At 41.3% G+C, this 22549-nt stretch overlaps 4 protein-coding genes across 6 annotated transcripts; 2 read left to right on the plus strand and 2 right to left on the minus strand.

Moving 5' to 3' along the window:
* Positions 870-4747, plus strand: LOC8078778 (probable folate-biopterin transporter 4). The gene is made up of 7 exons (XM_002455026.2): positions 870-1204; positions 1846-1973; positions 2258-2479; positions 2568-3020; positions 3112-3309; positions 3934-4071; positions 4162-4747. Exons 1-7 carry the CDS (start codon positions 1103-1105, stop codon positions 4421-4423), a joined length of 1503 nt encoding a protein of 500 aa, XP_002455071.1. The 5' UTR covers positions 870-1102; the 3' UTR covers positions 4424-4747.
* On the minus strand, positions 4853-11653 carry LOC8056522 (kinesin-like protein KIN-14A). Of its 2 annotated transcripts, XM_021457073.1 has the most exons (20): positions 11453-11653; positions 10459-10745; positions 10132-10384; positions 9873-9955; positions 9724-9777; positions 9531-9584; positions 8988-9050; positions 8809-8890; positions 8640-8735; positions 8391-8561; positions 8219-8325; positions 7943-8118; positions 7687-7851; positions 7329-7579; positions 6893-7056; positions 6384-6662; positions 5998-6305; positions 5741-5916; positions 5483-5569; positions 4853-5176 (listed from the first exon to the last, which is right to left on the minus strand). In XM_021457073.1, the coding sequence occupies exons 1-20, from the start codon at positions 11517-11519 to the stop codon at positions 5103-5105; spliced, it is 2997 nt and encodes a 998-aa protein (XP_021312748.1). In that variant the 5' UTR covers positions 11520-11653; the 3' UTR covers positions 4853-5102. The 2 variants fall into 2 exon arrangements, with proteins under 2 accessions (XP_021312748.1, XP_021312749.1); XM_021457074.1 differs by lacking the exon at positions 5483-5569 and having other exon boundaries at positions 11453-11646.
* Positions 16214-18095, plus strand: LOC8056523 (GDSL esterase/lipase At4g10955). The gene is made up of 2 exons (XM_002455027.2): positions 16214-16468; positions 17007-18095. The coding sequence occupies exons 1-2, from the start codon at positions 16344-16346 to the stop codon at positions 17956-17958; spliced, it is 1077 nt and encodes a 358-aa protein (XP_002455072.1). The 5' UTR covers positions 16214-16343; the 3' UTR covers positions 17959-18095.
* Positions 18903-22311, minus strand: LOC110434018 (60S ribosomal protein L18a-like protein). 2 transcript variants are annotated; one of them, XM_021457499.1, is made up of 4 exons: positions 21944-22291; positions 20203-20281; positions 19947-20061; positions 18972-19207 (listed from the first exon to the last, which is right to left on the minus strand). In XM_021457499.1, the coding sequence occupies exons 1-4, from the start codon at positions 22113-22115 to the stop codon at positions 19142-19144; spliced, it is 432 nt and encodes a 143-aa protein (XP_021313174.1). In that variant the 5' UTR covers positions 22116-22291; the 3' UTR covers positions 18972-19141. The 2 variants fall into 2 exon arrangements, with proteins under 2 accessions (XP_021313175.1, XP_021313174.1); XM_021457500.1 differs by lacking the exons at positions 19947-20061; positions 20203-20281 and having other exon boundaries at positions 18903-19207; positions 21944-22311.

Here is a 22549-nt window from a genome sequence, read left to right on the forward strand (position 1 = left end):
AATGCTATGTATATAATGATTTATTTTTAAGAAAATCCCGCAGCAAGGCGCGGGGAATTCACCTAGTTAAAGAAAAAACAGAGGAATCTTCTTGTATTTGAATCCTATACGAGAAATTACACATGGAGTGCTTTCGAGCACAAGGTGGAAATCCTGTTTGATTAGCGCCTTGGCAGGCGAAATCGCCGGCCAGGCAGCCATCCTAGCCTCCAGGCAACGCCTGAGTGGCATGAATGCGCTCCAACCTGTGATGATCTTCAAGTTTTTTTAAAAAAAATCAAATCTTCAAGGTATCCCTTTTGTGAGTCTACTGTAAACATAAGGCCTGGTTCAGTTTGTGAAATTTTTTGAATTTCGCTACTATAGTACTTTCGTTTGTTTGTGGCAAATATTGTCCAATCATAGACTAAGTAGAGTTAAAAGATTCGTCTCGCGATTTACAGACAAACTGTGTAATTAGTTTTTATTTTCGTCTATATTTAATGCTTCATGCATGTGTCGCAAGATTCGATGTGACGGAGAATCTTGAAAAATTTTGGGAACTAAACAAGGCCTAAATGTGAGATTTTTTTTAATAATGTGGTCTGATCCTCACTTATGAGTGAGGATGAGGATGAGGATGAAACCGGATGTTTATTCCATTATAAAAAAAAAAATCTTCAAGGTTGGTTTGGTGGGGTCGTACCACAGCTGGTTTTTTCATTTCGAAAAAAAAACACAGCTAGCGTTGGGCTTGGCAACAGAAGGCCCAATAAAAAGGGAAACCAAACAAAAGGCCCATCATTAGGAACCAGGCCCCTCGTAAAAGCCCATCTCACGACGGTCAGTTTCAGTCAGGTACTCCGGTCAGCCCCGGTCCCCGCCCCCGCACGTGCTGCGGTCTGCATTCCCCGCGCCGTCCGCCCTTCGCGCGTCGTGTCGTGGCGGCCGTCGGGGGCTCCTGGAACTGGAAGGAAGGAGACCCGGTCAGCCGGCCCCTCGTCCGGAGAAACCTCTCTCCTCCGGGATCTCATGTCGCCTCCCTTCACCTCCTAGTCCCCGGTGGATGTGGATCCATACCGTGTCCTAACCCCACCACGCAGCGCGAGGGAGCAAAGGAGCCATGGCGGCGGCCCAGCATCGTCAGGCGTGGTGGCCGGGGCGGATGGCGGCGGCGTTCGGGCCCTCCTTCCTCTGCCTCGTCTGCCTCATCTACTTCATCCAGGTTTCTCCCCCTCTCTCCCTTTTTCCTCTCCTAAGGATCCTAGCATTCTATTCCCCTGACCTGATCTGATCACTGCTTCCGGTGTAATTTCGTTTAGTAATTGTCCGCCTGTTGATTGTTTAGATCTCAATCTTATCGCATCCCCCACAGGACGCTGTTTGGGAGAAATGGACGTATGAGATACGCAAAAATGCCTTACTGTAGCTTCTAGTATAGGGCAAAAATGCCTTACTACCTTCTGAAGTTCTGATATAGGGCACAGAACCAGAAAATTTGATCATTCATGTTGCCTAGCTCTGCTGATTTGTCAAGGCCCTGTTTGGAACTGAGGAGGGCGACCGCATGGTGCAGTGGCCGAGCTGCTATATGCAGTTCATTCTCGCGGTGGATAGGAGAGCTTTTGCTCGATTGTTGCGGTAGACGGGCGAGAATCCGATTTTAATCAGTTCCAAATCAATTCCTTAGCATGCCTAGTTACCAGTGAGATCCTCGTTTCATCAGTCAACCAACATATTCAAGCATCACCAAGAGCCTAGCCTTTCTGCAAATCTAAATGAGTTAGCTTGTTCACACGCGTACTGCTCTCTATTTTTTTTCCAGATCACCCTGCTAAATTTATTATGTTCCTTTGAACATTCTAGGGTTTCAGGTCTTTCGTCTGGACAGCTGTCTCCTACCAAATGAAGGACGTGATGAAGCTATCACCCTCCACATCACAGTTTCTTGTCTCCCTTGCATATTTCCCTTGGAGCATTAAACCTATATATGGGTAAGGTTTTGTTCCCTCATGAATCTTCTATTGCTTTTCCTCTTCCACTGCTGGTACCGAAACTTATTGGTGAAGCAACGATGATTTTTAGCAACATATGGTTAACATGTATGCTACATTTAACCTGCTGCTTGCAGAGTTGCATGCTTATTTTCTTGTTACTTAAGAAACCTATATGGCTATATGCCTTCACGCATGCATAACTGCACCCATTCTGTTTCATGTTTCTCAGTAAAATCTAAGTCCTACTTTTTGGCTGCCTATATGACAATTGTTTTCTGCAGGATCTTGTCAGACTGCATTCCAATTAAGCAGAGGAAGCGTATACCCTATTTGATCATTTCTAGCTGCCTTTCTCTACTTCCGTGGCTTATCCTTGGACTATCACAAAGTTTAAGGAGCTCAGCCAATATGCTAACTGCCTTGCTCGTAGTACAGAATCTGGGATCTGCAATGGCAGATGTTGTTATAGATGCAATGGTTGCGGAAGCAGTTCGATCAGCAGGGTAGGTTTCTTGATGTATCTTCTATCTTGTGTCCCTATTTGGCATGCTGCTATGGAGTATTGTGAAAACCTTTTAATTTTCTTTCCAGGCCGGAGTTTGCTGGTGATCTACAGTCATTATCTTGGTCATCGATGGCTGTAGGTGGGATTTTCGGGAGCTTGCTGGGAGGATATGCATTATCCAATCTCCCAATACATGCTATATATGTTGTTTTCTCAGCCCTCCCATTCTTGCAACTAGTTTCCTGTATGTTTGTTGAGGATTCTCCAAAAGGATTCCACAGTGCCAATGATGAACACAAGTATGCAGACAATCAGAGTTCTGTTACTGCCTTTTCTGAAAAAGGCTCTAGTGAAGCACTTAGATATGAGGGCACTAGAAGGCGGAAGGGAACTCGTAAAAATAATAAAAGGAGATCACTGTCAAAGCGAACTGAGTCTGATGAGAAACACAATGGGTCAATTAATTCTCTGCCAAGTTTGTCTCTGAGATCAGCCTTCTTCAGTCTGTGCACAGCTTTTAAGCAGCCAAACATTCTGCGGTAAGCAAAGATTCTTTTCCTATATTTTGCCCATTGTATACCCCTAATTTGGTAGAAGGTGCTAATTGGTAATTTTGTTTTAATTTTCCAGGCCTATGGCATGGTTTTTCTTTTCAAATGTAACAATTCCAAATATCTCAACAGTCATGTTCTATTATCAAACAGAGGACCTAAATTTGGACGCATCCTTTCTAGGGACTGCACGTGTGATTGGATGGTTCAGTCTAATGCTTGGCACCTACACCTACAACCGCTATTTTAAGCAGAAGAAGCTCAGAAATATTCTTGTGTAAGTTATCCATTGAAGTTTCTGTGTCTGATAGTTTTCCTTTTGTCGTCATGTCCATATGGATTAACGGGACAAAGTAGCTTTACTAAAGTACATTATTTGTCTTAATATATTGTTATTGTACTTGAAATAAGCTGTCACACTCTTCTTTTTTGAGCTAAGTTTCAACACCTTTGTCGCACCTGGTTCGTTCCTACATATTTGCACAGTACAGGTTTTGTCTTCTTTTCCTGTAACTCTTTCTCGTTCTTTTTATAATAAAATAAATTAAAATAAATTGCACAGTAGGGGCCTCCCCAACTGCATTTCCCCTAAAAAAAATTGCACGTGTGCATTAAACTGAATGTGTGTCAGATTATATACCCCCTTTTCCTTTATGTGCATTATGCTATGCTTCTATATAAGCCACAGTTGGTCACATTTAGTTGTACTATTAAGCCCCTGCTAGCCCATCTTTGCTGTTTTGCTAAACAAATAAGGTTTGTAGTTTTTGTTATTAGTTACTCTTGTTCCAAGATACCAACTAAACTTCTATAAATCATTGTCCACAGTAAAAAAAAAAATGAATATCTATTCAAAGCTGTTATGTCTGCTACTTCTAACATGTGCTGTTGATTTTTCCAGGTTTGCTCATGTCGGTCTTGCCGTAATTACCCTACTGGACATTGTTTTGGTGTCACGGTTACACGTTCAGTATGGAATTGCCGATAAGTACATGGTGCTGTGGGGTTCTGCTTTGGGTGATGCAATCAACCAGTTCAAGTATGCTTTCTTTAGTTGTGAACCAAGTAGCTCTGTCATTTGATATCAAACAATTTGCAAGCTTCTGACAAGAATGCTTCTGTTTGGCAGGATGATGCCGTTCCTGATCCTGTCAGGACAGCTTTGCCCGCCTGGAATCGAGGGCACACTGTTTGCTCTCTTCATGTCAATCAACAACCTTGGTTCAACAGTAGGTTCATTCCTGGGGTCTGCTCTGGCATCAGCTTTGAACCTCACCACAGGACAGTTTGACAATCTTGCTCTGGGTTTGGGTGTACAGATGATTTGTACTCTGTTACCGATTGGGTTCCTATCTCTGATTCCAAAGGAAGTCACAGGACTAACATCGTAGGTTGAGGGGTGTGGGCCTGACCATACTTGTTTTATTCCTGACGGAAGGTAATGGTCTGTGCTTGAACCTCAAATTCCTGACTCATGCACAAATATACTTACAGCTCTGTACCAGAGTGAGGAATATACAGATCATAGGAAGGAAATTAAAGATGGAAGATAGACAGTTTTGTTGACAGATGTATACAACTCTGTACCGGGATGGGAGGAAAGAAGAGTGCAATAGATTTTTAGGGAAAGATGATAGTTGATGCTACTTGACATGTGTAGAAATGAGAACAAACATGAAAGTGATGAATAAATCTGTGCACGTCTTTGGTTTTCATTAGCTGCGTTGTGCATGTGCAAACTTGTTGCTACGAATATGATATGATTATTATATCCATTGGAGCAGTGAAAATTGTTTCAGAAGCGCTCGTGCTCGGTTCAGTTAAGTTGAACGAAGTACTACTAATGTATCGAACAAGTGAGTTGCTCCATCCTAGAAGAGTTGCTCCATATAGAAGTTCAGAATACAACAAAAACGCACCCTTCCCCTTGTACAACTAATGTTTCAGCTGTTACAAAGAATGTAACCACCACCCAAAGCCTAAAACTGTAGTTAACTGATGACACGAATATTAGGTGTCTGCCTCGAGCTCTGCTGGGAGTCAAAATTTTCTGACAGTCTTGCTTCAGATTCAAAGCCATCTTTTCGCCTTCGCTGCCGAGTTCACTGGAGGTGGTGTTTTGGCACCTCTTTTGTCGTTTGAACCTGACAATAAAACAAAAGCACTTTCAGTACAATAAAATGGGAGGATCAGACAAAGCCATCCGTTTCGTAACAACAGAAGTAAAATAAATCTGCTTCATATTCATCATCAGCAATTTGTTTTAGCAGTAAACATCCCTATTGCTATTAGAAACAAAGAAATCCACTCCAGAGCGTGAACTGGGGATTAATATGAACAATTCTAAGGGCACTAGAAAGAATGCCCCCCTGATAATGATTGCTCTATCCAAGGGAAACTAATTAGCAAGCAGGTAAAGGGTGATCAGCCAAGTAAGAATGGGCATTGACCTTGTTCAGGCCATGGGATCCAGGAGAATGGCAGTGGCTTGTACTTGCTGGCAGCACATGCACTGGTGGTTTGACTATTTCTTATACCTTCCATCAAATCACAAGGCAATGTTACACTTCAGTTAACTCATCCAGACACAAAAACCCTAACTATATAACTGATTTAATCACTACGCAGAGCAGCCTACATTGCTATGATTTCAAGGATCAATGTAAACATATAAGAGCAAATGGAGTTCACTGGATCTGAAAACTTACTTGTATCCGACTTCCCTCCAAGAGAAGATCTGCGTGACATAGTTGGCGGTGGTGGCATACCTGTCAGTGACTGTCTTCTCCTTAACCTAATATCAGCTGTAACTGGGGAGGCAATATTATGGCACGCATTGGCTGTGATTTTAGTTGGAGTCCCTTGTGCTGAATGTTGCACGTTTCTGCAAAGTTGCAGAAACAGGGAAGGTTGTTATCACGAGTAATATGTGTCAAAAGAAAAAAGCATGTATCCTAGGGCGTACCTTCTTTCAGTGCCATGAATCAATCTCCCTATGCTGCTTTGAATTGACTTCCTTAGATGAGATCCTTTCTTCACTGCAGTACCTGTCATTATTTTCTCCAATTTGGCGGTGGAAGACGGAGCATCACCGCAACTTGCTTCAGTGCACAGGTTCCTTGACCTACATAGTGCTGCCTCTGGAGTATTTAATCCTGATTGCTTAAGTAGATTATAAGCTTCAGGGGGTAGCTGACAAAATTCCACTGTATCAACTGTACAAATTATCTTCTCCTCCTCTCTAACAAGATCTTCAGCGCATGTCGCTGGCATCTTCCATAATGGACAAGGGAAAAAATGTCAGTTGCCACAGCATTGAATGATATGAAATAGACTAAGAGCAAGATGCACCTGTAGTAGTGATTCATGGTGGCTGGTGTGACGGAAGCCATCAGAGTTGCATTCCTTGTCATGAGTTATACCCATAGCTGAACGAGGCGATTTCAGTATCTTTCTTTCTGGCATCTTGGCTTTACCAGAACTAGCATTCTCTAGGCTTAATCTCCGTGGCCTAGGGGGGGTGCGATCCAGTACTTGCTTTGTTCTCTCACTTGTGGTTGCATTTTCCTTCAGTTTCAGAGATGATTTTTCCAGTTCTTTGTTTGCTAATGCCTTTTTCAGAGTGTCTACCTGAAGAAAGGCTAACTTTTCAGACTTTTTCCGCATGTGGAACAAAATGGCATACATAGTCAAATATAAGACCACGAAACAGCAAGGATTCAATCAACATGAGTGTTACAGAGATATTTCACCCAAAAATGTAGTGACCAAAGAAACAAAATTTTAGCTCAGTGCAACAGGACAAAAAGATAATCATATTACATTATTGACCACTGGATTGTAGTGGACCAGAAAGTTACCTGTTCTTTAAGCTCTCTTATTTCACTGCTTTCTTTGTTTGCATGTGCAGTTCCAAGTTCTACAGTAGAAGCCCTCTGAGCAAATTTCAGTGTACTAAGGGTTTCTGCACAAGATTCTGCTTCTGGACTTATGTGGGCGAACATTAGCGTTTTTGCATTCCCCCCTGTCATTGATATTGTGAAATGTGTAGCGAAGTTAGAATTGCATATATAGCTTGAATTTGAAGAAAAAGTTGCCCTAGGAAGCTTAATTTTACTCAAACAGAAAACAATAGTCAACAGGCATCAGCCAAATTCAGGCATGGTGAAGCCATGAAGTTAAATTATGATGCTAAAAAGATGGGTCAGAGATGTAGAACCATTGGACCACCCAATAAGTTGTTGATTAATGTGCACAAAATTGGAAGATCATTTTATAATGTGCAGCCAGATATACCTAATGAACTCTGAAGTAGTTGGGTGAGTTTACTATTTCTGTAAGGAATGTGAGAGTTCTTCTGAGCTAATGCGTTGATGACATCTCCAAGGCAGGAGAGTGACTTGTTAATATGCTGAGCCTCCTTCAATCTGTCTCCTGTGGCTTCTGACCTATCAATCCTTTCGCTTCCTGCAAGATCCACCAAGTGCAAACTGCTACGGCTCACATTGCCAGCAATGTCCTTTCCATTTACATGAACAGTTAAGATACTGCAAGAAAGCATCCGAAGTCAATTGCAGCAAGTAATAAAAGAATAACAGAAAACAAACATAACTAAAAAGTAGCCTCAAGATAATATTAGTGCAGTTGTGCAAACCTGTGGGAACGACTGCTTCTATGGTTTATTGCTGTTGATCCGGAAGCTCGGTGCTTTTCACCCAGCTGCATCAAATTGATAACATCAGAAGGGGACTGCACTGGGTAGATCTTTGCATCTGGAAGGTTCAATAGACCATTGTTCAAGGAAGCCCTTATATCTAATGTGAACTCAATGTCAGGAACTAACACAAAAACAAAAAGAATCATACTTCGACAAAAGTAACAAGAATAATATGTAAGGTGTGAAAGGATATTTTGTGCTTGATCTGTCCTCATTTAGAAGATCACGAACTTGTTCATTGTATATTTCAACCATCTGCACCCGTATATCATACTTGACATCCTCTCTAGAAGTTGATATGTTGAAGAGATCATTCAAGGCCATGTAATTAATTCCAAAATCCTTGGACAGCCCACCAGATGGACCACACTAATCACCAAAATGCAGAGATAGAAGATCCATTAGATGTGACCAAAATATATTCCTAGAAAACTATGAAACTACTGTATAAACATGGTTTGCCTCATACCATTGTATGGGTTTTGCCGGAACCTGTCTGCCCGTAAGCAAATATGCATACGTTATATCCATCCATGACGGATCTAACAAAAGGTTGTGTCTCCTTATACACCTCATCTGCACAAAGTTGAGAGTGATGATGTAAAACTAAAGAAAGATGTATTGAACTACAATTGATTTACCTTGAGTAGTTGTTGGCCCAAAAACTTTGTTGAACTGGAAGATTTTACGTGCACTTTGTGGTTTAACTGGATCATAGACCATCACTGAGCCATCGCTTCCAACATGTTCGATTGAAGAAATAGACTCTGAATTAAGAAGTGGCCTTATCCGGCAGAAGACTCGGATATTTCCTACAAATAAGCTTTCAGAAATCTCTCGAACAATGACTTACATAACAATAAAAAACAGTGAATTAGATCATGTGATACCTCGCAGTTCTTGAAGCATGTTATACAAGTTTCTGTTTTCTTTTACAGCTTGGTTATAGCCAAGGGCAGCTTTGGAAAGATCTTGGATATTTTCACCTGTGAATATAAAGTTGCAGAGTTAAACCCACATAGTGCTGAGAGGATGTTATGTCTATTGCAAAAAGTGTACCTAATTTGGCCATGTCATCTAGAAATTGGGTCTGCAATGACCTGAAGTTGACTTTAACATCTTGAAACATTTTCTTGAGGTCCTGCAAAAGTTACCAAGTGCCAACCAGAAGAAACATAAATTTTTAACAGCACAAATAAAATTTGGATATGATACAAAAATGCACAATGAATTCTTACCAAAAGTTCAGTTTCATGTGCTTGCAACAGCAACTGTTTGTTCTCGATCTGTGAGCTGGAATGCTACATGGAAAAATGGTACTTCATCAGGACAAGTGCTAGGAAAAATTTATATTCAGGGAAGAATGATAATTATTTTGCAACACCCTAATAACATGTATATACATAATAAGAATTCGTTATATTCCTATATTCCTTGAGCAAAAGTATTTATTCTGCGTCTTGGACATCAAGTATGCTAGTAAGAATCCAGTATCAGTAATAAAAAAATGAAACCTTGCTGTGGACTGGGAAGGCAGCAGCTCTAAGTGCAGAATCCTGCTACAACAAATTTCTTACTATTTGCCCGTTTAAAATTTTACGAAATAGAAAACAACCTCCAGCTACTTTGATTAACAAAGAAAACCCTTATGGATACCATGTTAAGAGATTTGCATCATCACTGGTAAAGAGCACAAAGCAAAGCCAATTCTTCTAACTTCTTCTATTTGATTTAAAAAAACATATGTATTTTCCCCACTAAAGATGAATGCAAAACTGTACCTCAATACAATGAGTTGGCGCATTCTCCGTTATAAGCTTTTCTGGAGATAAAAGCTGAAGATGTTTGAAAAGCATAACAGGGATTATTTTGTGATGCAAATAGCCTTACACACAGCATGCTAGGCATTTTGTGAAGATCCAATTGATGAAATCACTCACACAAGAGAAAAGGAAAGGAAATATTTTAATTTACCTGTTCTTTTCCCAGCTGGTTTGCCAAAACAGCACCTATAAGCTTTGTTGGATCCTGAAAATAAAATCAATCCTTGTCAGTCTGGCACCTGACATGGACAGCACAGTGTATTAAAAAAACATGGAATAAGTTATTATATTCAGAATCACCTTCTTCAGAATGTCTTGGTCAAAATTTTCCTTGTAACTCAACATAGAATCTACTATAACTTTCTTAAGTTTCTCCACTGCCTCTGCAAATGCACAATCTGCAAAGTTAATCAAGTGTGCAGACTATACTAATTATACAGGATAGTAACACCATAAGTTGCAATTCTAGTAAAAGTAGCATTAATACAGGTAGCAGGAGTGATTTATCAATCAGAAAATATTTAGGCATAAAGTGTGTCGAGAGAAATGTGGCACAAACCTTTCATGTTAGGATCTACATTTTGAAATGGCTGTGTGTCAGCATCAGCCTCTGTCAAGTCTAGACGCTTTTGGGAAGGAGAAGGTCCCAAAGCAACATTTTCAGATTGAAGCTGTGAAGAACGCACTGCAAGAGGTGATTTCATGTACTTGATAGGCCCATTGGCTCCGCCGGCTTGCTTCCATTCATGGTAAGACTTCAATGAAATTACACAGTCCACAATCTTGCCCACCGTCCCAGCATCAAGGCTGTCCTGCAGAAGCAGCCGTATTACAGTGAGTAAGCATCGTGCTGTCAACATTAGTTTCATGAGCAAATGTTGCTAACCTTATCTAAATCAGATGCCTCAAAACTCGGCAGCTTCATTTTGTTCACAGCAACTAAGAAGTTGCGGATGTTCTCGAAATACTGAAAAGCCGTCAAGGGCTGGCTATCGCAAGGGGCATTTGTGATAATCTTGGCCACAGCACCGGGCTGTAACTTGTTGATTGCCTTGCATAGGACAATGCCATTCCTTAGAGAAGCAACGAATTCCTGCTCCGACGGATAAGGGGCCAGGCCAAAAGAGCCCACCATTGCTTGGAGCCAGGCTGCAGCCTGATGCCGCCTCAATGCTTGCAAAGAGTAAGAAAGAAGAGTAAGCAAAACTTGAAACTGCGTGTTCCATTGAAGAAACTTCAACTCATTTGTAGCATAGCGTACACAGATTGAACTTAGTGAAGCCATGAAACTAGACAAGTATCAAAACCATATTGCTGCATAAAAAATATAGGGTGCTTGATTCAAGCAATCACTCTATTCTAGATGAAGTGCTGCATCATAAGTCCATTTCTCAAGTTTGCTGGAAGTAACGATGGATCAGCTATTCTATTCCGCAAAAAGTAAGGAGCGAGACGATGATGGATTAACTCATTCCTCAAACCAAACACTAATAGAAGCAGAGTTGCAGTCACGAGCTCACGATCAAACTAGAAATTGCATGTGCCCCGCTTCCCCAGGAATGGGTTACATACATCTCAAAGCCTTGTTTAACCAACAGAACATCAGGTATCATACCACCTACACATCAGGGCATCTTTCAAGTCATCATAAGATTGAAGAACGCCTTCCAGTTGATCAAGATGTGAAGCGACTCTATTATCGGCGAGTACCGCACCCAAGTTGCCGCAGAGGACCGAGGACCGCGGAAGGAAACCCCACCTAAACTCCGAACAAAAACAACGGTCGAAACCGAGAAACCCCTGGAGATCTAAGCACGCAAGAGCGATAGACCGACCGAAGACCGAGAGAGCAAGGGACGGGAGATGCGTAAGGTCAGTACCGGCTTCCTCCGCCTTCCGTGACGCGAGGCGGCCGTCGCGGAACGACACCCGACGCGGCTCCGCCATGGCTGCGCCTCGCGCTCCCCGAGGACGGGGACGGGGCCTTCGGCGAGGGCGTAGAAGCTTCGATGGGAAGGAGACGAGGAGGGCGAGCAAGGAGAGAGGGCTGGAGGGGGAGGAAGAGGTGGTTTGAAATTCGAAATGGGGTGCGGTTGGTGGGGCCCAACCCGACGCGGCGGCCGTTGCCCCGAGAACCGAATCTGTCCGAGATTTCGACACGCGCCGGCCGCACCGCCGCTCTCAACGCACACCTGTCGGATTGGACAGCAAGTACGAGGTTACCTTTTACCTCTGGGGCCCACGAGGCGTTGGGTCCGTTGGTCAGTGACTGCTGTCTGCCTGCACCGCAGGTGTGGCAAAGCCAGGTAGCCAGCTGACCATTTTCTCTATTCTTTGACAATTTTGATTGTTAGTTCCAAAAAAATTTCAAGATTCTCCGTCATATAAAATTTTGCGGCATATATATAGAGTATTAAATTTAGACGAAAATAAAAACTAATTATATAGTTTGCCTGTAAATCGCGAGATAAATCTTTTGATTCTAATTAGTCTATGATTAAACAATATTTGCCACAAACAAACGAAAGTACTACAATACCCAAAATCCAAATTTTTTGCCAATTAAACAAGGCTTTTGCGAGTGACGTGGAATTCGGCTAGTCCCAAGTCAAAGCACCTACTCCCTCTGTCCCATATTAGTTGACATTATAGAAATATTCATCGAGATCAACGTGCAAGTCAATTGATCCTAACACTAGGGCTTTGTTTAGTTTCTAGAAAATTTTACAAAATTTTTCACATTTCTTGTTACATCAAATCTTATAATACATGTATGGAGTATTAAATATAAATAAAATAAATAACTAATTATATAGTTTGTCTGTAATTTACAAGATGAATCTTTTAAATCTATTTAGTTTATAATTAGATAATATTTATTAAATATAAATGAAATACTACAATGTTTATTATTTTTTTAAAAAATAGAACTAAACAGGCCAGGGACCTGCTGCTCCGGCTAGGAAATAGTATTTTACTTAACTCTCCACATCATAGTGTCTCATGTAGTTTGGTCAGACACGCTGCTAGTCTATAGTGTCAATAATTTTGGAACAAATTTTGAATCTCAGAACGTCTACTATTCTGGGCCTGAGGGAATACGGTGTGTGGCTAATCGTAGGTGTTTTATTTTGATTTATTTAGTTTAACCACATGGTATTCTGACATGAGCATGAAGGAATGCACTCTCTTTGTCTAAGATCTAATTCTCATTTTTTTATAAGTTAAATGATTTAAAATTTGACTAAAGTTAAATAAAAAAACACTAACATTTATTTTCATAGCAAAACTAGTTGGAGATATAAATACTAGCACAATTTATTATAAACTTAGGCCTTGTTTAGTTCGCGAATTTTTTTAAGTTCAGCTAATGTAGCACTTTCGTTTTTATTTGACAATTGTCCAATCATGAACTAATTAGACTTAAAAGATTCGTCTCGTAAATTAAAGATAAATTGTGCAATTAATTATCTTTTTATCTATATTTAATACTCCATACATGTGCCGTAAGATTTAATGTGACGGTGGATCTTGAAAATTTTTGAGAAAATTACGCTAACTGGTCTTGCGCAAATCTCGTAATCACATCTTTTGCAGGCGGAGGATTACTATGCAACAGAATTAATCCCGTGCCCTCTCTGACAACTCCACTAGCTTAGATTGTTTCCTAATTCCTACTGCATAACTCATCTAGCTAATTGGACTTCCACAAGAAATGTTTAAACCATACATAACTCATCTACTTTTTTTTGACAAACTTATTCGCTTCTCTGAAAAATTATAGCTAAAATTATTATTTGTTGATTTACTATTAAAAAAATAATACTAAATAGTTGACAAATTTAACAGATAAGTTCAAGCAAACGAGCTCAATAGTCCACTAATACTATAGAGCTTTTTGGAGTCAATTATTTAGCTTTATGGAGGCGAGCAAGACATCCGTCTTCAGTCTTCACGCTAGGAGGAGAGTCCAACGCCAAACACAGAGATGGTGGTGTCATGTGCCTGCCACAGTGAAGAGAAGCAGGTCGCGGGCACGGCATTGTTGTAGCGGTCCATGATGAGAATAGCAGTGGCCTGGATGGCTCGATACGGGTACGTTTACGTTCACCCAAAAACCCAAAATTTTTTAAGATTCTCCGTTACATCGAATTTTTAAACGTATACATAAAATATTAAATATAGACAAAAATAAAAACTAATTGCACAGTTTGGTCGGAATTGACGAGACGAATCTTTTGAGCCTGGTTATCTATGGTACAGTGTCGCAAAATTTTTTTCTAAAGAACCTAAACAAGGCCATGATGCACCTGAGCATGCCATCGAGCCCCTCGTAACCATGACGTGGCCATCGGTTGAGTGGAGCATGCAATCGAGACAGCGGAGGAAGCCTCTGGTTTCAAAAAAAAAATGTCATCTTGGACGATGGTGATATAGTCTTTTAAAAATAATTTTGATTATTATTTTTATAAAGTATTTATAAAATATTATCAAAATATACTTTTATAAAACTATATTATTAAATGAATATGCTTACATTACTTTCATATTTTCAGACTCAACTTAAACAAATTATTTATAATTAAAGTTTAAAATGTTTAACGTAAGATAATATTAAAACGGTATTATTTAGAAAATCGGAGGGAGTAGATGGACGGTGGTTTGGACCATGATTGAATACTTTAATAGATTTATGGAATACTTTAATATAAGCTATATCTATATCTATATCTATATCTATATCTATATCTATATCTATATCTATATCTATATCTATATCTATATCTATATCTATAATCCTTCACTAGCATTCGATCTCACTATGCAAGTTGTTCATATCAGCATTCACTAGCACATTTGACTAGCAAATACAATTTTATGTCCTTATTCAAGCTATTCATATGAGCAAATCACACATCATTCACTAATATATATTTTGTTGTCCACACACACCAGAGTGCCAAAACATTCATAACATGTATTGTGACATCTATTCATTCATACAAATAAATACAAGCAGTATGATTTTATTTGCAATTCTTATTCTAAATAGTTTATGGATCTAGATTTACAATTTCATAGTTTCAAAACCTAGATAAGAATGAGATACTCCATATGTCTTGAAATATAAGGTTTCCAAGCGATTTCCAGACCCCTCACTAATTAGAATGAAGTAAGTAATCAGTTATTATTTTCCTTATTTATTGACTATCTATATATTATTGCTGACACCAAGTTATAAAAAGTAATCTTAATATTGCCTGCCAAAAAACAAATGAGAGATGGAATTGAACGTCTAATACCTTATATTGTGGTATAAAATTTAAACTTCGTATATCCTTTACATTTTAAGATATAGGGAGTACTGTTTAAGGGCTACTAGTAATTTTATCCCCCCTTTTAGGCCTTGTTTAGTTCGCAAAAATTTTCAAGATTCCCCATCACATCGAATATTTGGTCGCATGCATGAAGCATTAAATATAGATGAAAATAAAAACTATTTACACAATTTACCTGTAATTTGTGAGATGAATATTTTGAGTCTAGTTACTCTATGATTGGACAATGTTTGTCAAATAAAAACGAAAGTGCTATAGTAGTCAAAACCCAAAAATTTTGCAAACTAAACAAGGCCTTATGCCTCTGTGTTGTTGTGGTCTCGTAATAGTTTTATGTCTACATGATCTTCCTACGAGGGCTCAACCATCAAAATTACATTTGCACTAATTTCTGGTGTTCTTAATTCTCTACATATTTGGTTAGAAAAAATCAAAATCTTCGTGAAAAAATTTAGGTTCGGATACTATAATACTTTTGTTAATATTTAGCAATTATTGTCTAATTATGAACTAATTAGCCTAAAAAAATCATATCACAAATTACAAATAAACTATATAATTAATTATTTATATTTATATTTAATGTTCTATATATACGTTCAAAATTTGATGTGAAATTTTGAAAATGTTTAGAGAATTTTTGGAGGTAAACATGGCCTTGGCCTTGTTTAGTTTCAAAATTTTTTGGAAAATCGACACTGTAGCACTTTTATTTATATTTGACAAATATTGTCCAATCATGGACTAACTAGGCTTAAAAGATTTGTCTCGTCAATTCTGACCAAACTGTGTAATTAGTTTTTATTTTTATCTATATTTAATACTTCATATCTAAAGATTCGATGTGACGGAAAATCTAAAAAATTTTATAAAATTTTTTTGGTAACGACGATGTCACGGATCAGAGCCCGGAGTCTGTCAGCGGCATGCGAACGGTGAACCCTTCCCCCGCCTGGGTGGTGGGCCCTGGGGTTCGGCCGTTGGGGTCTGGGGTCTTGTTTAGTTCACCCTGAAAACCAAAAAGTTTTCAAGATTTCCCGTCACATCGAATCTTGTGGCACATGCATGAAACATTAAATATAGACGAAAACAAAAACTAATTACACAGTTTAGCTGGAAATCACGAGACGAATATTTTGATCCTAGTTAGTCCATGATTGGATAATATTTGTCACAAACAAACGAAAGTGCTACAGTTCCGAAAAGTTTTCACTTTTCGGAACTAAACAAGGCCTGGGTTTAATTCTGTCTTGTTCTGCGTCAGGCTCACAAGGGTCCGGCCGGATGCGTACCCGCCTCCCCTTTTCCTTCTCCCTCGGATCGGCGGCAGTTCCCGTCCCGTGTCCGTGCCCCACAGGGACAGGGGACGCGGCTCGCCTACTTCCCCGCCAATCCACCTGCCCTAGTGAGCCGCTAGCGGAGAGAAGAAGACATGGGGAGCAACGCCGCCGGCAAGCCGCCTGCCGCTGCCGCCGCCGCCGTGTCGTGGGAATTCCACGCGACGGGGCCTCGCAACCTCTCCACCCCCGGCTGGAGGGACCTCATCCGCTCCAGCTGGTATGCTCCTCTCGCTCCCCATTTCCATTTCCTTGCATAATTAGTAGTACGGAGTACCTTCACGGACCCTGTTGGTCCTTCATTCTCTTCTTCGATCGCGCGTGTAGATTTCGATTTGACCAATCAATTAACCGAATTACTTATGGTATAAATCGGTTCCGTCTGATATTTACTCTACCTGTACTGCACTTACCATAGGAACTAATGCCGAAATCATTCCATCTTTCGAGGCTGTAAAGAAATTCAGTCGAGCACTCAGCGCTCATAAGTGTCTTCTAAAAATATATTCATGTTCACATAGTTCTGCTGCAATGTATACTAGACATGTATACCTGAAATTAGCCAGAATTTTGTCCCAAGAGCATGTGCCATTGCTGTTGCTATTTCCTTTTCCTTTCGTGCTTGTCTTCATCTTTTTTCCAACTACTTTTATTAGTTTTGTAGAGGTCTTGCTCTTGCAGTAGCATTTGGTATTCTTGAGAACAGAGCTGTTGATGTATGCAAACTGACGCTGTGACGCACACCCATTGTTCTGCAGGAGAGATCCAAACTACAGAAGAATTGCAATGTCATGCTTCGTGCAGGCCGCATATCTACTGGAGCTGGACAGGCAGGAGAGCAGAACTGGTGAAGCTGCACTCGCTCCCAACTGGTGGAAGCCCTTCAAATACAAGGTGGTGCGCCCTCTCATCGATTCCAGAGACGGATCAATCTATGGGGCACTTCTAGAATGGGACCAGCTCTCTGCCCTCACAGATCTGATAGTGGTCAAGCCTCAAGGTGCTCCCAAGGTAGTCCTCGCTCTCAGGGGGACCGTGCTGAAACAGCTGACTGTGGTGAGAGACCTGGAAGATGACCTTAGGTTGTTTGCCCTGGACAGTTTGAGGGGTTCCGTCAGGTTCACCGGTGCGCTTGAGGTGCTCAAATCGGCAATCCACAAGCATGGCAGCACCAATGTGTGTGTTGCCGGCCATTCCCTAGGGGCAGGCTTTGCTCTGCAGGTTGGGAAGGCCTTGGCCAAGGATGGAACCTTTGTGGAGTGCCATTTGTTTAACCCACCGTCAGTGTCACTTGGCACGGGCCTCAGAAAAATTCAGGAGAAAGCCAGCAGTGTCCTCAAGCGATATATCAGTAGAAGCAGCAGCAGCTCTTCATCAAATGTTTCCCCAGGAGAGGAGCTACAAGCCGCCTCTCAAGTTGAAGTTGGAGAAGAAGAACTGAACAATGAGGTTAAAAGATGGGTGCCAAACCTATACATCAACAGCAGCGATTACATTTGTTGCTTCTACGCTGATCGTAGCGGTGTTGCTACCGTCACCACGGAGAAGCATTCCGGGGTGCATTCCAAGCTGTACGTGATTGCCAAAGGACCAAGCAAGTTCCTGGAGGCTCACGGGCTGCAGCAATGGTGGTCCGATGATTCCGAGCTCCACTTGGCCGTGCACGACAGCAAACTCATGTACAGGCACCTTAAGTCCCTCTATGTCTAACAACAATAGAGAAGTCAATAGTACTTATTTCTCAGAATGCCTTAGTTCTCTTTTCTAGACAAGAAGACATGTAAATCTTCAACTGATTAAGAGCTCAATATTTTGCAACTTATCTGAGTTCTTACTATATCTTCTTCTGTTGTAGCGTACATTTAATTTGTTGTTTTGTGTGTGGACGCTAAACTCTTTTTCTAGCATGCGTACCTTACCACCATTACATCCTTTCAGGATGCAGCTCTTTAATGGAAAATAAATCTGTAGGAACGTTCAACGCATTACTCTTTTTTATCAGACACTGAGTAGCCAGCCGAATTGAATAACTACCAGTTTTTTTTAATTTCCCGAATGAAGAGACACAGATTTGTTTAAGCTTAAAAGTTCTGCAGGATGTTTCTTTAACACACATCAATAAAAATGATACAAACCATTTTTATCTTACATAGCACGGGCTCAAACATCAGATAAAAACACAATGACATGCCAACTCAAGCAAGCACCAGCAGGGGCTGCATGGTACAGCAACGACTACTTGACCACGAATTTGATTCCATTCACGTATCGAGTGTTGGCTCGGTCTTCACGTTTATCATTCATATGATCCCCCAGCTCAATTGGATGACACCACTGTGGAACAGGAAGTGGCCATATGTTTATTGGTCTCTGGGCATCTTCAATAACAACGACCTTCAAACCTACTTACGTAGCTAGTGTGTTTTATCTTGAAATATTCCAGGATTCCGCGGAGGTCTCCAGGTATGCTCTTATTCAATCCAACAAAGTTCATGCCAATATAATTACCGTAGGTTCTTTTATTCTTGTTTGAGAATTGTGTGATATCATCAGCACCCCTCTTATAATTTCAGTTTTTTTTTCTGGCTATCCTCATGATTACAGGAAATCGTAGCTACCAGCAAACCTGATTACACAACTTCAGAGACCAACAATTAATAACCGTAAACACAATAAATTTACAATTTCTTTCAGACTCATCTTGTTTCATTATTCACAAGGCGGAGTCATCTCGGTCTGATTTATTTATGGCCAGGAGCAAGGTCTCTGTTCTCCTTGTTATAAACATGAATGATTGCGAATGCAGAACAAATGTCCATTACAATGCTGATTGCGTGAATTATCTGACGCATGGATAATATGTACGTTATGTACAATGACAAGACGATGTAAGCTAAAATAAAAAAACATGAGTTCCAGCTGCCGCCCCAATGATAACAGCAATTGTAGCGAGGATAGCCTGTTACACCAAGTAATTCTCTCATCAGAATCACTAAATTTCAAAACTACAATTTACAAATGACTCGTACAGAAGTGATCGAATGAAGAGTTCGTGAGGGCATCTACAGAATTGCATAGCTTTTGGCAGTACCAAGAGAATAGACAAGCATCTTTTCTTAAAAAAAAATGCAGCACCATCTCTGGAAGTGCTCCGTTTCTGTCTCATGATTCATAAATGGGCTCTAGTTACAAGTTAGAACTCTCAATGCATGAATTACAAACTAACAGTTCCATCAAGCATTTTAGTGGTCAAGAGCCGGAATAAAGTTCATTGGAAAAAAAAGAATACGATACAGCAGCCCCATAACAAGATATTCAAGATTTTTTTGAAGAACCCAAGATATTCAAGATGACTGAATTATATATATTTTCTTAGGTGACCGTACGAATACAAACTTTTTTCTAGCAACTTGATCTAGCAAGGTCAAATTAAAGCTAAATATTTTCTTCTTCTTCTGGGAGCCTAGTGTCAACATGAATGAACAACGGCCAAGTTTACTAGGCAGCCAATTTACTAATAACATCAAATTTAAGGCTTGCTCTCAGTCAATTCGCAGTTTACTGCTAGTCATGCACAGATAAAGGAAGTAGAAGTTGAGGAAGCATGGAGGTGAGATTATTTACTAGTACCATCTTATCTTGTTGATGATGGACCACATAACACATGAGTTGTGTAATACTACAAGCTGTTTACTCACCGCTACTGTGCATGCGACATAGCCTGGTTTCTCCCTGTAATCAACTCTGGAACACCATAGCAGAAGGGCTCCAATGTACCAGGGAATGGCACCAAGGAAGAAACCGAATATGAACCTTGAAGCACAAGAGGTTTATAATTAGAAGAAGAGTAAACCAAAGGAGGACACAAAGCTATAGCAGCAACTCTGTCCAAGTATCAAACTGAACAACAATGCTTGCTGCTTGACACAAATGAATGAAACGATGAGGACTTACAGGAACCAGCCAAAACCAATGCCACAACAGGGAAGTCGATCATGGCTATGTCCTCGCACACCTGCTTCATAATCTCGAGCTGAAAGCAGAGGAAGGAAAACAAAACCATGGAATTTGGATGTAAGCATACATGGAATGCTTTGAAATGCGGAGCAGGTATTACATAACAGTGGGCACAGGACAAGAAGGGTCTGACGGTAAGTACTAGATAACTACAGTATAGAACCGTCGCTACATAAATGAAGTGGATTAACTTCCTGGTAATAACAAGGTAATTTGATCGGCGATGTGTTCTGGAAAGAGGACCCATATTCAGGCCAGTGGGATGAAGACTTGATCGGCGATGTGTTCTGGAAAGAGGATGCCGACATTATCCTGGCCCTCCCAATTCACCAAGGCAGAGCTAATTCTAGTGCTTGGCATTTTGATAAGCACGGAAGCTTTAGTGTGAAAAGCGTATATAAAGTAGCACGGGCAAGCCTGCTGAGATCAAGAGAGTGCAATGGACAACAAGGTTGCAGCAATGCTGGGCCTAATGGGGTGTGGAAGGAAATCTGGAAGTTGAACTGTCCAAACAAAGTCAAGCATTTTTTATGGCGTTTCACACATAATAGTCACCCACTCAGATGCAACCTGATCCGTCGTGGTATGAAAATCAGTACAAGATGTCCGGTTTGTAACCACCTAGGGGAAGATGGGGGACATCTTTTCTTCAAATGCAAGGCAGCTAAACAGCTCTGGTACTTGCTGGGGTTGGAGCCTGAGAGAAATCAGTTGATGCGGGTCCAATCAGCTATTGGAGCTATGGAGATAATCCTGAATGCCACAAAGCAGAAAAAGATGTTGATGATCATTGCTCTCTGGTTCACTTGGTCTGAAAGAAATGCAATTAGGGAGGAAGGCAAAAGGCGCTGTCCCCGACTTATTGCAAGAAGCGTCGAACAGTATGTGAAGGAGATGGGCACAGACACAGCAATGACCTCTCCCACTCGATGCAGCCAGCCGGGGCGGTGGGTTAAACCACCAGTGGAAGTGCTGAAACTCAATTGTGATGCTTCGTTCCTGCCTGAATCCAAGTCAGGTAGCTGGGGTGTCCTCATTAGAGATTGTGACGGCGATGTAGTGGTCGCAGGAAGAGGTAAAGTTAAGAATCTCCTCAGCCCATTCCATGCCGAGGTGATAGCTTGCCTGCAAGCAATTCAGCTGGCGATAGATTTGGGAATTGGGCGAATCATTGTCGAGACTGATGCTCAAGAGGTGGTGAAGGCCCTAACGTCATGCACATATGATGATTCAGTGGTAGGACACCTGATAGACGAGACAAAGTTCTTGCTTGCTTCAAATTTCCTTTCCTGGAAGTGTGTGTTCATCAGTAGAATTTGTAATAGAGCCGCTCATGAGCTGGCTGCTTTGGGTAATCTGTGTAATGAGGGTGAAGAGTTGATGTCCAGCTCTGTGCCCGAAAACATTGCTGTTTTTGTTGCTAACGATCTGTTAGCTGAGTAATGAAAGAGATACCCAGATTCAAAAAAAAAAAAAAAATTAACAAGGTAATTTCCTTTGGTTCTAGCAAATCTGGGCCCAATTTGCGCAAGAGAGTGGCCAAATAGGGGCACACAGTTGAGATCAAACGATGCGTTTTTTTTTCCGAACCAACAACTTGATCCAGATTTTTTAAAATGGTACGCCTAGAAACTGAATTGGGGTAACAATTCGAGAAAGGAAATCGCAGCAGCGTTACCGGAAACGGCCTGGTAGCCGCCGCGGTGGTAGGCGGAGAGGCCCGGCGGCGGGGCGGGCTGTGGAAAGCCGACGGGCGGCGGGCGCGGGGGCGGGTAGCTGGGCGGTCCCTGGAAGGTGCCGTATACGCCTCCCTGGTGGGGCTTGGAGCCGTCGGCCTCCTCCCCGCTCATCCTGCTGCGCTCCCCCACTCCTCTGACCTCTCCTCTCTCTCCCGGTCCCCGGAGGCCGGAGCACGCAGTTTGGTGGTCCGGTAGCCTGACTGCGCCACACTAGAGGATCAAGCTGGAGCCTGGACCTGGAGGAGGAGAAGGTCTGGAGGGAGCTAGGAGGCCAGCTGTCGTCATGGCCCCATGTGCATCCGATGCACACCACGTGGACCCCTCGGATCGACCGGCTTGGCCGTTTCGGCCCCAGCCTACTCGTTTCCACATGCCGTTCCGTCGCAAAGGCACACTGTTTGTCACGAGAATATGGCTAGATCAATTTTTTTTTGATTTTAACACCGTAACACTTTTGTTTTTATTTGACAAACAATATCCAATCATAGAGCAACTAGGCTTAAAAGATTCGTCTCGTGATTTACAGATAAACTGTGTAATTAGTT

Source organism: Sorghum bicolor, chromosome 3 (assembly GCF_000003195.3).
Source record: "Sorghum bicolor cultivar BTx623 chromosome 3, Sorghum_bicolor_NCBIv3, whole genome shotgun sequence".
NCBI classification, from domain to species: Eukaryota; Viridiplantae; Streptophyta; class Magnoliopsida; order Poales; family Poaceae; genus Sorghum; species Sorghum bicolor.

Bases quoted from the DNA above. Each gene is read 5' to 3' on its own strand.
- LOC8078778 (XM_002455026.2), top strand. From the start codon at position 1,103: ATGGCGGCGGCCCAGCATCGTCAGGCGTGGTGGCCGGGGCGGATGGCG. The intron at 1,205-1,845 runs GTTTCTCCCCCT...TGAACATTCTAG, and splicing joins GCCTCATCTACTTCATCCAG to GGTTTCAGGTCTTTCGTCTG. The intron at 1,974-2,257 runs GTAAGGTTTTGT...TGTTTTCTGCAG, and splicing joins AGCATTAAACCTATATATGG to GATCTTGTCAGACTGCATTC.
- LOC8056523 (XM_002455027.2), top strand. From the start codon at position 16,344: ATGGGGAGCAACGCCGCCGGCAAGCCGCCTGCCGCTGCCGCCGCCGCC. The intron at 16,469-17,006 runs GTATGCTCCTCT...ATTGTTCTGCAG, and splicing joins GACCTCATCCGCTCCAGCTG to GAGAGATCCAAACTACAGAA.
- LOC110434018 (XM_021457499.1), bottom strand. From the start codon at position 22,115: ATGAGCGGGGAGGAGGCCGACGGCTCCAAGCCCCACCAGGGAGGCGTA. The intron at 20,282-21,943 runs GTAACGCTGCTG...CTCTGCTTTCAG, and splicing joins CGGCTACCAGGCCGTTTCCG to CTCGAGATTATGAAGCAGGT. The intron at 19,208-19,946 runs GTGAGTAAACAG...TTGGTGTAACAG, and splicing joins ATGTCGCATGCACAGTAGCG to GCTATCCTCGCTACAATTGC.
- LOC8056522 (XM_021457073.1), bottom strand. From the start codon at position 11,519: ATGGCGGAGCCGCGTCGGGTGTCGTTCCGCGACGGCCGCCTCGCGTCA. The intron at 9,585-9,723 runs GTAAATTAAAAT...AAACATCTTCAG, and splicing joins ACCAGCTGGGAAAAGAACAG to CTTTTATCTCCAGAAAAGCT. The intron at 8,326-8,390 runs GTAAATCAATTG...AACTTTGTGCAG, and splicing joins TGGGCCAACAACTACTCAAG to ATGAGGTGTATAAGGAGACA.